General features: G+C 32.0%; 2 protein-coding genes across 3 annotated transcripts; one reads left to right on the forward strand and one right to left on the reverse strand.

Moving 5' to 3' along the window:
* The first annotated feature begins 1,018 nt into the window (after window positions 1-1,018).
* Window positions 1,019-6,868, forward strand: LOC115876342 (ATPase family AAA domain-containing protein 3A homolog). Its single transcript, XM_030892076.1, has 10 exons — window positions 1,019-1,371; window positions 1,464-1,731; window positions 1,785-1,991; window positions 2,049-2,206; window positions 2,269-2,519; window positions 2,910-3,141; window positions 3,945-4,128; window positions 4,206-4,404; window positions 4,738-4,884; window positions 6,322-6,868. Exons 1-9 carry the CDS (start codon window positions 1,149-1,151, stop codon window positions 4,870-4,872), a joined length of 1,857 nt encoding a protein of 618 aa, XP_030747936.1. The 5' UTR covers window positions 1,019-1,148; the 3' UTR covers window positions 4,873-4,884; window positions 6,322-6,868.
* Window positions 6,869-8,640: 1,772 nt separating this feature from the next.
* LOC115876345 (2',5'-phosphodiesterase 12-like) lies at window positions 8,641-16,865 on the reverse strand. Of its 2 annotated transcripts, XM_030892081.1 has the most exons (7): window positions 16,486-16,865; window positions 15,497-16,388; window positions 15,134-15,258; window positions 11,973-12,135; window positions 11,639-11,921; window positions 11,468-11,585; window positions 8,641-9,041 (listed from the first exon to the last, which is right to left on the reverse strand). In XM_030892081.1, the coding sequence occupies exons 2-7, from the start codon at window positions 16,273-16,275 to the stop codon at window positions 8,788-8,790; spliced, it is 1,722 nt and encodes a 573-aa protein (XP_030747941.1). In that variant the 5' UTR covers window positions 16,276-16,388; window positions 16,486-16,865; the 3' UTR covers window positions 8,641-8,787. The 2 variants fall into 2 exon arrangements, with proteins under 2 accessions (XP_030747941.1, XP_030747940.1); XM_030892080.1 differs by having other exon boundaries at window positions 15,497-16,865.
* Window positions 16,866-16,869: the final 4 nt, after the last annotated feature.

Raw genomic sequence — 16,869 nt, forward strand, 5'->3', positions numbered from 1 at the left:
TGACGAATACACGATTTTAATTTAGTAATAATATTCAAAATATGCTTTGGAATTCCCCTTTCAATAGTTTTTAATTTTTCTGAATACACCATAGAACTGAAGGATGATTGCAAAATTATTTCTATTTTACAGCCACACTCAGAATCGGTCATTACGACGATATTTTTTATTTTATACACACATTAAATAATCGAAATTGAATTTAATTATTTGAATAAATTTACTGAGAATTTTAATTTATTATAGATCTGTGACATTTTTAAATAAAAACGTATTATAATACAATATTTTGAAGGGATGCGACGCATCACCCGCATCAATGGAAGCTTCGCAACTGTTTTTAAGAAATTTCTAAACAGTTGATCCAAAATATAAAATGAATGTTAAAAAAGCAGACTCTGAAGATAACTGTACTTATATAGGTACTTTCCTCTATTATTAATTACCATTGAATAAAAGTAGTTTGGCGTTCAAGGAATAATGTATCTATAATGTATCTGACAAAGATATTTTATTATTATTTTACAAATGCATTTATATAATTATAATTAATCTGCTAATTTTATAAAAAAAAATCAAGGTGCTATTTGTTAAAATATTATTAAGAAAAGATTAGAAAAATTGATGCCCAATCAGTTTTTAGTCTGTGTGCCCTATTCCTATTAATAAGAAACTAATAATATCATGGTTTTATTCCTGTTGTGTTTTCAATAATAATGCATATTTTGTAACACTAGCAATGCTAGTATATTGAAAGCTATTTTGAAATTCTTTCTTACTAGCAAAACAAAAAAAAATAATATCGGGTGTTTGAAAGTCTTTAAAAAGTTAAGTCTGTTATGTAACTTTTTTTGGGGACACCCGATAGATATCAACAAGGTATACCCCTCAACAATAATTTTCGATACTACTCTAATCTCAAACCAAGTATCGAAATTTTGTTTTTTATATGCAAACATCTCTACAAAATTGTTTGCTTGGAAACATTAGGCAACCAGAAATATACATAGTCCCAACTAATGATGTCAGAAAATGTCTAGAAACGTCTAATAACTAATAAGCATGTTAATGTAACCTCAAAACTTGTTCATTAATTTAATTTTTTAGATATTTAATATTTTCCTATTAATAAAAGTGTAACATATATAATGTCGTGGTTATTCGGTTATGGAAAAAATCGGGAACAGGGTCCAGACTTGGCTCAGTTGGGACTCGGTGTACCGGCCAGTGCCGGGGGTGGAGGATCCGATGATGGGGCTCCAAAAGAACCTAATTTAACTAAAGCCGAAAGAAAACAAATGGAAGCATATAGGTTTGATTCTTCTGCTCTGGAGAGAGCTGCCCAAGCTGCTAGGGAGTTGGAGAGATCTAGTAAGTTAGCTCTTAGGTTATGTAATATAAGCCTTATATCATTAAGAAGATACATTGTTTTAAAGATATTTATACCTGTATATAATTCTTAGAGCATGCAAAAGAAGCTTTGGAACTATCTAAGCTTCAAGAAACAACGAAGCAAACTGAGCAACATGCCAAAATTAAAGAATACGAGGCCCATATTGCCCAAATGCAAATTGATGCTAAAAGAGCTGAGGCAGAAGAAAAAAGGAAACTACTTCAAGAAGAAACAAGACAACATCAAGCCAGAGCTCAGTATCAAGATCAATTAGCTAGAAAACGATATGATGACCAGTTGGCACAACAACAGAGAATGAATGAAGAAAGTTTAAGAAGGTAGGTACACAATTATATCTAGTTTATGTATTAAATTAGTAGATCCTGTGTAGACAAGAAGAATCAGTGGCTAAACAAGAAGCTATGCGAAAAGCTACAATCGAGCACGAAATGGAACTTAGGCACAAAAATGAAATGAAAAGAGTAGAAGCAGAACTTAAAGCTAAAGCAAAAGTTGATAGAGAAAATAGAGATCTCACGCTTGAACAAATTAGACTTAAAGCTCAAGAAAACCGTGTTACTGTTTTAGAAAGTATAAAGTAAGCAGTGTAGTAACTTTAATTTTGATTTTAATTTTACTTTATAATGTACTTTAGAACTGCAGGTACTGTTATAGGGGCTGGAGCCCAAGCCATGCTTACAGATTGGAATAAAGTACTAACAGCTGCTGGTGGTCTTACTTTATTAGCTCTTGGTGTTTATTCAGCCAAAGGAGCGACCTCTGTAACAGCACGTTATATAGAATCTCAGTTAGGTATTCTTATAGAAATTAAAAAAGAAATGCATTACATTATTTAAAATGTCATATATTTACAGGAAAGCCATCATTAGTTAGAGAGACTTCCAAGTTTTCTTTGCTGGAAGCAGTGAAACATCCTGTAACAACTCTAAAAAAATTAAAAACCAAAGAGGGTGATGTACTTCAAGGTGTAGTACTTGCTCCAAAATTGGAAGAGAGGTTGAGGGATATTGCTATTGCAACTAAAAATACAAGACAAAATAGGGGTATGTACAGTAATGTACTCATGCATGGGCCTCCTGGTACTGGTAAAACTATGTTTACAAAGGTTAGATAAATAAGATTTAAACTAGACTAGATTAGATTCTTGGAGGTGGCTTTCAGCCTGATCCACTGCGACCTTCTCAGATCTATCGTGGTCCAAGATTTTAACTATGTCATTTAAATAAATAACCTCACATCTATAGATTCTTAAGCTGGATCTTCACTGGTAAAAATTTATGTCAAACTGTCCATCAGAAATAATTGCTTGCTCGAAATAAATTTTCCATAATAAAGAGTCGACAATGTGGACTTGGCTCCAGAATTTTTTTTGCTAGTTATTTATTTACACTATTATTCTCTTATTTATGCTTCAAAACAAAATACACAGAGGCGTATTTATTTATTTGTCATTAATTCACTATAAAAATTTTTGTTAAAACATATATTTTTACAGAAATTAGCCCACCATGCTGGAATGGATTATGCCATTTTAACTGGAGGAGATTTTGCACCTTTAAGGAAAGATGGTGTTACTGCTATACATAAAGTTTTTGACTGGGCAAACAATTCTAGAAAAGGTCTCCTGCTATTCATAGATGAAGCAGATGCATTTTTAAGAAAAAGATCATCTGAAAATATTTCTGAAGATTTGAGGTCCATGTTAAATGCATTTTTGTATAGAACTGGTAAGTTAGTATATACAAAAACACTATACTATCGGAAAAAGGGCGTCCAAGTTAGCTTGGAATTAACAATTGACTCATCATATAATTTTACATATTGTTACAGATCTTGTGAGTCCTTATATTTAAATACACGAACTAATTTATTAAACAACTACAATACACTACTTAATAACACTACATACTAGCTCTGGTCACTATTTCCGTGTTCTGTACTTTAATGCATATGACAGAGATAAATATATACAACCAGTTGACAGACAGAGAGACAAAATAAAAAACGGCATACAGTGTTGCCGGTTCATCCGAAAAATAAAATAAAGAACGAAGATAATATTTCTAAGCTATTCAATAATGCTCATTTCTGTTAGACAATTGTTTAAGAATCTATTATAGCTGCAGTAAAATGAAGTTTTTTAAGGGAGGTTGAAAAATGGGGAAAAAATATGTAAAGGGATCTGAAAGAAAGCCAAAAATGCAATAATATACATACAATAAATATACATTTAAAAAAATAATTCCGGTCCAATCACACTTTTGAGCCACCCTATAGAAATTAAAATATTTTCTTGAAATACAACCTCGTACATACTTTAGGTTTGCACTTAAACAAAATTCTCAAGTTTTTTATCCTAGGAGCTACAGATGCCCGACGCACTATTGCCGGACACTGTATACACTTTCGCTGAGAGATGTCGACGGTTCTACAGTAACAATATAAAATGCAATTAAACGTAGTTTCCAAGCCAACTCTGACGCAATTTTTTTTTTGATCATATGTTTTGTTATTACATAATAATCTTTAGGTGAACAGAGCAATAAAGTTATGTTGGTTTTGGCGTCCAATACACCAGAACAGTTTGACTGGGCAGTAAACGATCGTTTAGACGAAATGGTGGAGTTCATTCTGCCAGGATTGGAAGAAAGAGAGCGTCTGATTCGATTATACTTCCAAAAGTTCGTGTTAGAACCTGCTGCAGAAGGGGCTAGGTAATTTAAGCACTGGGCTCTAATTTAGAGTATTATTTTTAGTATTTTATTATACTACTATTTTTTTACTTTGTCAGGAGATTAAAGGTGGACAACTTTGACTACAGTGCCATTTGTTCGAAGATTGCAAGAGTAGCGGCAGGTATGTCCGGTCGTGAAATTGCTAAATTGGGTGTAGCATGGCAGAGGGCAGCATACGCGTCTCAAGACGGCGTTTTAACGGAAAAAATGATCTGGAACATTGTAGACGATCATATTAGGCAGCATAAACAAAAGGTAAACTCCAAAAAAATATCGATAATGTAGAGCGTTTCAGGATAACTAAGAACTAATTCGGAAATTTAAATCTTTATTTCACTACCTCTTAAACAGTTTTACAGCACCATTAGTAAAACAACACTGGTTTTACCAGTAATATCAATCTATGTGCTATCCAATGACTAAAGAAGTCAAGGATTAATAACATCAGAGACCAAATTGTTACCATAACTTTTTCATATTTTTATTTTTTAATCAAACTTTTTTTGATATCTGACAAATGTGACAATATTACGAATTGCTGGTATAAAATATTTTTCTTGTGTAATTATCGCATTTTTTCCTCTTTAGGTCAACTGGCAATCAGAACAAGAAAGACTTGAATCGAAAAGCATTTATCGCTCGGAAAAAGAAGAATCCTATATACCTGTTACACCAAAAGACGTACAAATATCCGAAAATAAGGAAACTAGCGAACAGAAATAGACTGAATAAATTGTAAGTTTAGTATAGATTGTTTAACAACACTGGATTTTTCACAGAACCTGTTTATTCAGAGTTTTTTTGGGATATTAATTTAGATACAAATCTCAATGTATTAAGTTAATGATATTTCAAGGTATACTTTCTTTTTATAATATATTTTATATATTTCTTTTTATAATCTTTTCCGCTTTGGTAGGTACTTCTAGTTTAACAAGAGCTTGTTTGTTAAATGGGACCATTTATAAATAACTATCCTCAAATGAGAGAATAAAAGGCACAAATACTCAATCTTATAAGATTGTGAGTAATAATTTTTATAGGTTTAAATAAGTTGCAAATTTAGTTTAATAACATTATTTTGAAAACCACTCGGTGTAGAATATGAGCCAAATCCACTGATCTTTGATTTGAAAACTAATTTGAATTGCCCTCTATATTGACAAAAAATGTAGTTGAAATGTCAAACGAGTCAGGAAGAATTTAATAGGTAATATCTATCTAAAACATGATAGAAAATACAATTTACCTGTCAGTAAAATGACGGGCATTAAGTGTTACTCATAGATAAAGGAAACAAGTTTAGATTGGAATGCTCGGCTTGCCGCCAAAACTTATAATTGTTTTGCAGCACATACGTTGTAGGGCGCTGCTGTAGCGATTGCTAAGAACAACCGCCAAACAAGAACAGAAATAATTTTCTTTTGTCAAAGTCAGAATCTTCAAAAATTATAAAATCTTTCCAAATTTAAACCGCCCTCATTGAAAAAATACCGAAAAGTTTTTAAAGCGTCCATTTTCAAAGTAATTATTGCTATCTTGTGAGTTTAATTTAAATTTGATTTACTCTAACCTGTAATAATTGTATAAAAGTGGCATTTTAAAAACTTAAAAAGTTGTGTGAAAAACTTAAGAGTTGTGTTCTGTGAACTGCAAAAAAACCATCGTGGATCGTGGCATAACCTCGGTTTCCAATGTTTCATAGCTATTTCATACATGCCCTTATATAAAATAAAGTTTCTTATATACAACTGTATTTTATTTAAAAAATTAAAATAAAATAATAAATTTGAAGAATTAATATTTGGCGACATAATTCCGGAAAAAGCCGAACCGCTCCGAAATTATCAAAAGCTTTGGAGAATGACCGTTGTAAGAATAGCATCAAATAGTATTTACATTGCCCTTATGGGCACTTTCCGATCTAAACTTGTTTCTTTTATCTATGCTGTTACTGTCGTGTATTCTCTTGGACAGAGTTTAGCTGTTTCCTATTAAACCAGAAGTGCAAAATATTTTAAAAAGAAGTACACCTCGTAGTATTTTTCAATTCAAACATTGATTTTTTTATCTAAATTACATACACTCTATCTAAAAAAACGTATTGTGTGAGAAATCCTGTAGATGTCATCTACTTTTAATACTATTACTAAGTAATAAAATATTTTTCAGGTATATATTCCATGTGTAAACCAAGTGATTCTTGGTCGGTTTACCTGAAAGACGAATACAACCTAGTTGCAAAGCAAATTAGGAAAAATAAAAGAGGCATTTACGTGTTTTTGTATGAATGAACTCTTTTTATATGTTTTTTAGATTAAAGTGGTTTTTATATGTACATTGACAAAATATAATTGTTATCCTCGGTAAAAGTGGAATTTTCAAATTAGAATTTACATTTTTTCTAATTATGGAACACGGAAATTGTTACAAATCTATTTGTTTAATGTACACTAGCTGTGGTCATTCCAATGTGATATTATCAGGGCAAGACAAGATGTTCTTGTTTTATAGTTTGCATAAACCGTTTACAGCGCTTTCAGATGGAGCGGAGCGTCCGCGACTTCGAGTAAGTACCATAAGTTTATATGAACAATTTCACGTGGGTTGCGTCTGCTCCATCTGAAAGCGCTGTTAGTATAACGTACTATATTTTTTTCCTTTCAAAATTATAATCATATGGAAATGTTGAAATAAATGACATTTAATTAATAAAAAGTTTCTGTATTTTATTTCGGAAAAAAATATGTACCTATTTATGATATAATAAAAAAAAAATTGGGCGTGTGCACTATGTGCGCATATTTGAAGTGAAACTTACCAACAGCTATTAAATTGAATGAGTTGAAGGACATGTTTGAAAAAGTGTAGTTTGGAATGTTGAAAAAGTAATAAATTAAAAAATATTTTTTACGCGAAAAGAAAGTTTTTTACGTGTAACAAATAGTTTGAAAAGTGTAAAAAATGTTTTTGTACGTAAAATATAGTTTTTTACGTGTAACAAATAGTTTTACACGTAATAATTTGATTCACTTTCACAAAATTTGTATAGTAAACGGCACGAATGTTTGGGAGTGATTCATCCTGGTCGCTACCAGGTGAACTAATCTGTTCAAGGTAACATAAAACTTAATTCCAGTGCTGTGGTGTTTCAAGTCATATAATAATCAATATATAATCTGTTGTAATTTGTTGTTTTAACTGTCAAAGTCTTGTCAAAACATATTTGGTTATAAATATAAAATGGAATGCCCCATTGGTCGCACTGCAAGCACACCAATGGACTGACGCACAAAAACGAATCAATCAAAGAAACGCGATATAGTATCGTCTTTGTCAATCATGCTAACATTTTAGAATAAGTAGGAGGAGCGCAGGTAGATAATTAGACCCGGCCTTTAAAAACCTACGTCTGCGGTAAAAATTTACGTTTTTAATGTAAAAATGATAGCGCGCGTGACGATTCTAACTTCATCAAGCGATGATTCACTCCCAAACATTCGTGGCGTTTACTTTATTAAAATATCAATATTTTTGAAAAACACGTGGACTGCTCACAAATACACGTCGCGTCACTACATATTTCTAAGCTGTAGGCTGTCCCTGCCACTTTTTCGATCATTTACCACCTTTTTACCACTAACTCACGGCCCTGAATTTTTATTCCCAGCGCGGATAAAGAAGTTTTACATCAAAAATAATTTTAAAATTCCCAGCAGCTTTCTTATAATTTTCATCTCTGAATGATTGTAACAATCTACATTACTAAAATTTGTTTATTAGCTCATAGATTAAATAAACTAAAACATACAGTATGCTACCACAGTAGCATTGGAAATGGAAGTTTTGGTTGTGAGAGAAACCTTACTTTTGGTAATGTTAAAAACTGTTTTGTTCTGAATTACAGAAATATGCATTTGCTACAAAACTTTGAAGAGATGATTAAAAAGGGTGTAATACAGTTTGCTAGATAATTCTGCATACGATGCTCGCAAAATATAAAGGGTGTTCCATTTAAACTAAATAAATGAATAATTAGTAACTATTTATCATTAATTTTTCGGCACCCTATATTAGCTTTAGCTGGTATTATGGCTCATTCTCACGACTCGTGTACTTGACAACATTTGTTATTGATATGTATACAGGGTATACAAGGTGCGTCGGGCATCAGTTATTTATTATAGGAATTATATACGCCGCATTCTCGCCAGACCCTGTATGCCAATAAAAAATACTTGCCAAGTACACGAGTCGTGAGAATGCGCCTTTATGTTTATTGTGGCAACATAGAAAAAATCAACATACAATACATTGGTGATTTTATGATTCAATAGTTCATCCGGTTTTACCCGCCTTCTATTTGATTTCTGAAATAATAATAATAATGTAAGTCCAATGGTAGGGCATTTTTCAACTGGACACAATTGGAGAAAATTAGGAATTGAATACGCTGTGACTAAACCATAAATATTTATTAAAAAGCTAATATTTAAAAATGTATTACAATTTCTATATTTGGTTGAACAAAGAATTTTACACCTGGGTTAAACTTAAAATATATAAATAATAATATAAGAAATAAATATAAAATCTGACATAGGAATTATTATCATTATTTCACATTATACTATTATCTCAATTCATTTCTAAATCAACAACCAATGCTAAATGATCAGATGGGAAATATTCGTTTGGCAGCCCTTCATACTTTTCTAGTTCTTCTGGACTGGTAACCGGCACATTTTGAGTAACTTTCAATTTATTGGTTTCTATAAAAATGTAATCTAAGCAGCCCTTATAATCGTCGGTATAATTGGTATACTTAGGGGTACCACTCGCACTTTTCAAAAAGAATTTGTGATAGATTACAGCATCTCCTGATGGGGAAACTACAAAATCAAAATTGTAAATTATAGTCATATATCAATAAATTAATACTATAGAATGTTCAGCCATCGTTCAAAGTCACGTCATATATTTTGTCGAACTCTCTCAATCACTTGCCTACCAGATGAAAGAGATTGGTAACGTCACTACGGCATTTCGTAAATTACTGCATATTCTTTTTAGTAATTGTCAATTGATTTGGGGTTTTCAATTTTATTGGCGGGCATCATAAATATACTTATAAACTCTATAGGCTTGGTGCATTTCAGTTGATGTCAACAAATTCCGACGGCAGAAACGGCAGAAATCATATATCATTATGTACTTGACGCCGCCGTCATGTTGATCGCATTAAAATAATATTAAAATCGTGGTTTTATCATAATATTTAAGTATTTTAGTTTTTTGCTAGTGCATCTATTGAGACTATAAAACACTCAGGTATGACGTTTGTGTTATGTAACGCTATTTCGGGTAGTAAAAAATAAGTGAAAAAGAATTCGAACTAGGCGTCGTGTTGTGTTGTCACAATTTCAAAACGTAATAAAATTGCCGAAAAAATGCTAACGCGTAAAGGAGAGCGTAATTAGGTCGTTGTTGGGTGCAATAATATTCAATAACTCAACTTTCTCGGATATTCAACTCCTCCTAAACAACATTTTATAGGTTCATAGTTTCTCATACCAATTTGATCAAAAGCAAAAATAAATTCAAGATTCAAGGAATTCGAAACCAAACAAGTAAACAAAGTGTTCCTTACATAATCAAAAAATTAAATAGACATATACTAGGAGAGGATAAAATATAATTTGCAATATTAATGGTATACTTTTTTTAATCAACTAGATTAAATGTTTTATGAACATCTTCTAAAATTATAATTATGTACCTTTAAAAAATTTCGTTATAGCCAAAATAGCCCCAATTATGCCCCACTAGCAAAACCGGTAATTAAAACTATAGTCGCTACCGTAGTTAAACTCATCTAAAAAGTGTTTTTAACTAGAATAATAAATTATAATATAAGTTGGACGTTCCGCAGATATCAAAACATTTACTTTTTTATGTCTATTTTTAGAATTTTTACAAATTATACTTCGTAACACTTTTAGAATAGCTAAATAATACATTTTTCGTATACTTGCTATTTAAACCTGTGTATTTGTATATATCGATTGTTTACGATATTCTCCGATGGTGGCAGCACCGGCGGAATGCACCAAGCCTATACAGATTATTATCGCCTATCCCTGCAAATGTGTTGTAATTAGGGCGTTGTTGGGTGCAATAATATTCAATAACTCAACTTTCTCGGATATTCAACTTCTCCTAAACAACATTTTATAGGTTCATAGTTTATCGCCTATCCCTGCAAATGTGTTGGAGTTGAAGCCGAGTTCAGCTTGCCACGCACTCATGCAAAACGCAGCGCGGCGAAAAACCGTGCATCGGATTAATTGTATGTAATATAATGTCGGTGCTAACGTCTAGTCTCTTATTGGTCTTGTTATCCGATCGAAAATTCAAAGTCCAGTCTTGCTCACTACGCTTGAGCACGCCTAACCGAGCGACTTATGCCAAATTCCATCAGAAAATTTATATACCCATTTCACGGGCTCGGCTTCACAGAATGCAGTTTGGAGACGATATATGTAGTTACTTTATACCGGCGGACATAGACCAATGTCCGAATTAAAATTTGATTGTTGCTGTAAAACAAAATTCAATTTGTCTTATTGCAAAAATGGCTCAAATATTTTACCAAAATGAACAAGAGCTCATTTATTCAGCTTATAAATTATTTTTCTCGGCGTTTTTCGATTTATGTGACGCAAGTACAGTGCAAAGGTGTAATTATTATTATTAATTAGTGTAAAATGCAAACTGATAGCGTTTTTAAATAATATAGCGAGTTGCTGATGCTTTAGAATTAGGAATTTCAACAGTTCAAAAGATTGGAATTAAAGGAATCGTAACTGATGAAGAGTTCGATTAAAAATTAATAAATGCCGAAAAAAAAAGGAACTCGCTCAATCAATAATATAGGAACGGAATCATTTAACTATTCTCATACACACACATATCTCAGACACACCCTAAAACTCATTTTTGACAAATAATGATGACGTAACGATGAACGATGACTGAAGAGTCTTAGTGAGAGCGCCCACCAAAGTGACGTGCATCTGTCGTGGCACGTGATCTGGCAAGTAACATGCATCTAGCAAGTTACGTCGAATTGAACAAACGATAAGTGTCAGCGCACACTGAAGTAGCGCTGTTAGAAACGTGTCATTCGTCGTTGTAGTATGTCAAAAAAAAAGATGCATGTTACTTGCCAGATCACGTGCCACGTCAGATGCTACGTCACTTTGGTGGACGCTCTCACTTAGATAAATAACAGTCAGAAATAAAGATAGATACATACTTTTCAAACAATCATTGTGTTGTGGATCTATCGTACCTTGAGTCATAAAACCATAGAGAGACTTTTCAAAATGACTATTAAAATCGCCACAAAATATAACTGCAACATTTTTATGTTCCTATAAAATCGCTATTAAATAATGACCACTTTAAAATCTGAAAACAATTTTACCCTAAGTAGTCTCTGTTTTATTTTATTTAAAAATGTCGTTGCCATAAAAGCCTGTATCAGTCTTATGTGATCAGCATTTGGGTGATAGTATAAATGCGTGTTTCCAATAATAGTTACATTCTTTGTCGACTGGTCCATTAAAACTGTGACTTGAAGAGAAGTATTCTGTGCTTTAAACTCCTTTTTTACCTCACTATTATTGTCCAGCATTTGACATATATGAGAAAATTCTTTCCTGCGTTCAAGCTCTCTAGTAAATACAATATGTTTGAATTCTAAAAGTCTGCATGATATTAATTATAATAATAAAAAACTATTATTTTAAAAATCAAACCTATATCTATCTCTTTTAAATGCAGTTAAAAGTCCTTCGGGAATGCAGTTACCTTTCCTATTATAAAAACTCTTATAACCCATTTCGTTAAACTCGTTCTTATAATAGCTTGAATAATATTGATTATCGACCTCTTGGAGAACAATAATATCGGCTTTATATCCTTAAAAATTATATAAAAAAAACTGAATGAATGATTAACGTAGGTAATAAAATCTCGAGACACCCCATTGCTCACTTGATCGCGTAATTCAACTTCACGAAACTTTAACTTAAATGCTTTTTATTGTAAATTTTTAGAGCCGACTAGTTGTTTAAAGATTCGTTATATTAAAATTGTTAATTATATGTCCATACCTAGAAAATTAGTTTTGTATATTGTGAGCCGTTTTTTGAGTTTATATTTATTTCAAATACTTTAATCACAACGATTAGTACAAGAAATAAACTAATAACGATATCTCTAATTGTTATTTATTATTTAACAAATGGATTGTATACCGGGTGCGTCTCAAAAATGTCTAACCCTATACCTCGTGGGCGTACAGCGAAAATCCACTAAGTCACATCTTGGTCGAATTTCGGCATCCTTATATTATAAGGATGCCGAAATTGGACTTAATGGATTTTTCATGTTAAAGACCGTGAAAAACTGGACCATAGTGGTGTGTTTAATCCAATTCAACCAAAAATGTGACTTAGTGGATTTTCGCTGTACGCCCACGACCTGGGGCTATAACTTTCTTTTTTTTTCACATAGAAAATCCAGATTTGGTATGTTAGTATATGACATAAATTAGAATTTATTGACGTATTCAATTGTTTTTGGTCACTTCCTGTTTCACAGGAAACGACTACAACATTTGATTTTTAAATGACACCCTCCGTATTTTGTTACTTTATTCGATCGAAAATGACATTCTGAATAGATTGACATCATATGTCAACTTTTGACATTTTCGAATATGGTTTATTTGAAATTGCGACATGTGGTTCATAATGACATTTTGACTCGAAATACCAAGTGTGTGGTACCAAATTATTCGTAAAAAAATGCTTATTCCAAATATGCCGATGGGCCCTCGTTCCATTTAAAAAATTGAGAAATTAGTAAAAATGCGATTTGGGCAACTTTTAACTGGCCATGACAAGACACTAAAGACATTAGAGGATCAAATGTATTTTCCCAAGGCTCCTAATTAAAAATTGCAGTTTTTAACACATTCATGGCAGTCTAGATTGAAATTAAAAATACAATTTTGTTTTAAGCGAAAATGTCAAAAGTTGACACATCATTATTCATTCTATTCAGTGTCATTTTCTATTGAATAAAGTATAATAATATGCCGGGGGTGCCATTTAAAAATCAAAAGTTGTAGTCATTTTCGGTGAAAAAACAAGTGGGCGAAAAGAATTGAATACGTCAGTCAATCCTAATTTATGTTATACAGGGTGCTACAAATTCGAGGTACGAGCATTGGTATCTCGGTAACCGTAATAGATACAAACATGGTTAAAGTGGGGCAAAGTTGGGCTTTGGGATGTTCACCACGACGCCATCAAAATAGTTTCAAAAATTTCAAGGATTGCTGAGTTTTTAGGAAAAAAACGGATTTTTTTGAAAACCAATTTTATTTTTTCCTGTCGCTACTTTTTAGAAAATCAAAAAACTAATTGCACATTCTCATAGCCACTTTATTAGGGCTATCTGATCAAATTAGCTGATAATTTGTGAGATACAGAGACTTATTTCAGGTTTTGAAAAAACTCGATCTCCTGAGTGCGAAGCTTATCTTATGAATTAAAAACTTATCAATATTGTACCGATGAATAGATTAAACCAGTGGCGGCTCGTCAGGGTAAGCAAGGTAGGCGGCGCCTACCCTAAAATCTTGGCAGAATTTAAGCGGTTATTACATTACATTATTTACTATTAATGTTGCCAATACATAAAAATACTGTTAATTCAGGGAAGTGTGTTGTAATAATCAATATTATTTTAATATTTGTGGTCTTGTATATTAAAATATTCACTACGGCTTGTGTACGCTGACTATGCCGCTGCGTTAGAAAACAAAATAATTTTGACCGTTGGAGTAATGCAAACGCCTTTGTTCGGCGATTTATACATCGCGTACTATCAGAGTCGATGCTCGACGTACGGCAGTCTTCTGTCTCTGTCTGACTCAACGTGCTGTAGCGACGCGACGTAAGCCGGAGTTGTATCGTATTAAGGGGTTAGGCGAAATCTCCGGTCGCCATCGCATGAAGTCTTGGAGGCTCGGTAGGTTTAGAAGTTAGGATAGTCCCGATATTTCTTAAGGGGATATATCACAATTTGTTAAGGGGATATTTCATATGATTCATTATACGTAGAATTTAAAACTTTTATATGAAAATTCAAAAAGCGTTTAAAACAAATTGGAAACGTCATTCAAAATGATATAACCGGTTGTATTTCAGAATACGCCACAGAAATAAAAGAATCCGAAATAAAAGAGAGCGTTATTTTATTCAGTGTAAGAAGACGATACAACAGGTATTACAGAAAAGTCTAAATGAATGTTTTTAACCCAGAGACAACATATTTACGAACTGGGTTAGGGTATTATGTAAATTTAGGAGAGGGGGGGGGGGGCAAATAGATGCAACTAAAATTTTGTCGCCTACCCAGTCACACGGGTCACGAGCCACCACTGGATTAAACGTTTAAAAAAACAGAGCCGGACTTGTGAATTTAATTTAAATACATTGTGTTAAAATATCCGAAACAAAAAAAATATTAAGCGTGGCATATAATTGTACTCAGGATATAAACAATTTACATTTAAAAATATAAAAAAATATATTATTTTTTTTATATAAATATAACATTTAGTAGATAATTTTAAGTTTTGAATTTCTTTTAGCGAAATATGAATAATTGTTAGAAACCAAGAATTTCATGAAAATTTTCATAAAAATATCTCTTGGCCATTTTTGAAATCGGTTTTTGATAAAAGTTCTGAAAATTTTTGTAGTAAAAAATGGTCTTAAAATTTTGAAAAACTTATAAGGTTCCCACTGAATATTTTATTTACATTAAAATATGCCAATTTGCATGTCATTAACAAGTTAGGCAATGGGGGTTAACAAGTTGATCTTGTAAATAAGTGAAATACCTTTCAATTCCTTAATAGTTAAATGTTTTCGATAATGAATGTTTAAAACATGTGGAGGGCAGTATTCAAACTGATTGTTGCCCACATATCTGTCTGCGAGAATATTATATGAAACAACTCTAAAACTAAATAAAATATTAAGTATATAAAAAAAACAACAACCTCAATCAGTAGTAAGTGTATGTTGATAAAAATATCATACAATAGAAAAAAACGGCGTCAAACTTGGCACAGAAATGAGGATTGATGATATTTGGCATATATATTTTTACATATTTCATCTCTTCTCATTTTGTATGTATCTTGATGCCTTTTTTTTTCATTCGTATATTATTAAATGCACGAATCAAAGAGCATCCTTACCGCTTTCTACTGAGTTCCCTTGTTGTTAAACAATGTCTCTTTTCAAATGGACATGATGGAAAAGGTGGCAATGTATCGACTGGATTTTCTGAAATACTCTCTAATTCAAGTATATGCAACATATTTAAACTATACAATTTACAATAGAATTTTAAATAATGATTTAGATCATTCTCTTTTACATCGTATTGTATTGTATCCCCTACTTTTATCCATTGTTTTTTGTCTATTGACTTATACCAAAAAAACTTTGACTCTTTCATATTGGTAAAGAGAGGATGAAACTTGACAGGTTCTACACCAAAGTTCACAAAAATAGCTGATGGTAATTGTATGTTATGTACCAAAGGTGCATTTACCATTATTTTATATTTCTCTTCAAAAAGTTGCACATACACTTCATGATTATGTTTTGTTATGTTTTCTATCAATTGATTTAGGATCATACCAGGCTTATACTTTTTTGCATCTACAGCATGTCTAATAAAACTGACTGGTATTTCACTCAATCTTAATGCTAATTCATCATCAGTTTTCGTAATGCAATTTTCTGTTCCATTGTTCTTATTTTCTTTAACATTCTTACCCATATGATCAAGGATTTTCTTTTGTATCTTTTTTATAAATATCGACAAAGGATCTGTTATATCAGAAAACACTGTAATTTGGGTGTCGCTAATTTCGTTATCCACTTTCAATGGAATAGTAACACGAAAATCACATTTTCCTGTATAATAAGCTCTTATCTGAGCAGAGGCATTTAAATTTAATTTACTCATTTCCGTAAAATTATATATACATTCCTATATCACTTAATAAACCAAATACTTTACTATCTTTGGAATAGAGAATCGGAAGTAATAAAACAGCAGTAGAAATTCAATCGGGTACACTGTAAACAAAAATTATTTGACTTGGTGTCATAGAACACACCTACTTTTGAAGTTACTCTGTACTTTGGACTTAATGATAGACACTAAAGTACCTACAAGTATCCTCAGATAGCTGAGCAAATTGTTTGGTCAGCTGGGTTTATCATAGCATTCTAGTTATAGGCAGCCACTAGTACTAGTGTTAGCTGGTGTTAGGATTTTATGTTCCAAAGAGGTCTAATTTATGCGTTGTTGCTAACTAGAATTACTAAAATATCTGGTTCAAACCTCTTAACCTCTAGATATATTTGCAACAAAGAAGAAAATTTTGCTTCTAGTCTAATTCTAACTGGTTCTTCATTTATGCTTCTAGCACATATTACCAATGCTCTTGGTCTGTGCTCTTAGTTAGGAATTGTATTTATCGGATTTTTTTTAACAATAAATTTAGGGCCACAAACCACAATAAATAAATAAACTTCTGTTGTGTCACTCTCACTG

Source organism: Sitophilus oryzae, unplaced genomic scaffold, assembly GCF_002938485.1.
Source record: "Sitophilus oryzae breed Bouriz unplaced genomic scaffold, Soryzae_2.0 scaffold_1432_pilon_pilon, whole genome shotgun sequence".
In the NCBI taxonomy this organism is placed as follows: Eukaryota; Metazoa; Arthropoda; class Insecta; order Coleoptera; family Curculionidae; genus Sitophilus; species Sitophilus oryzae.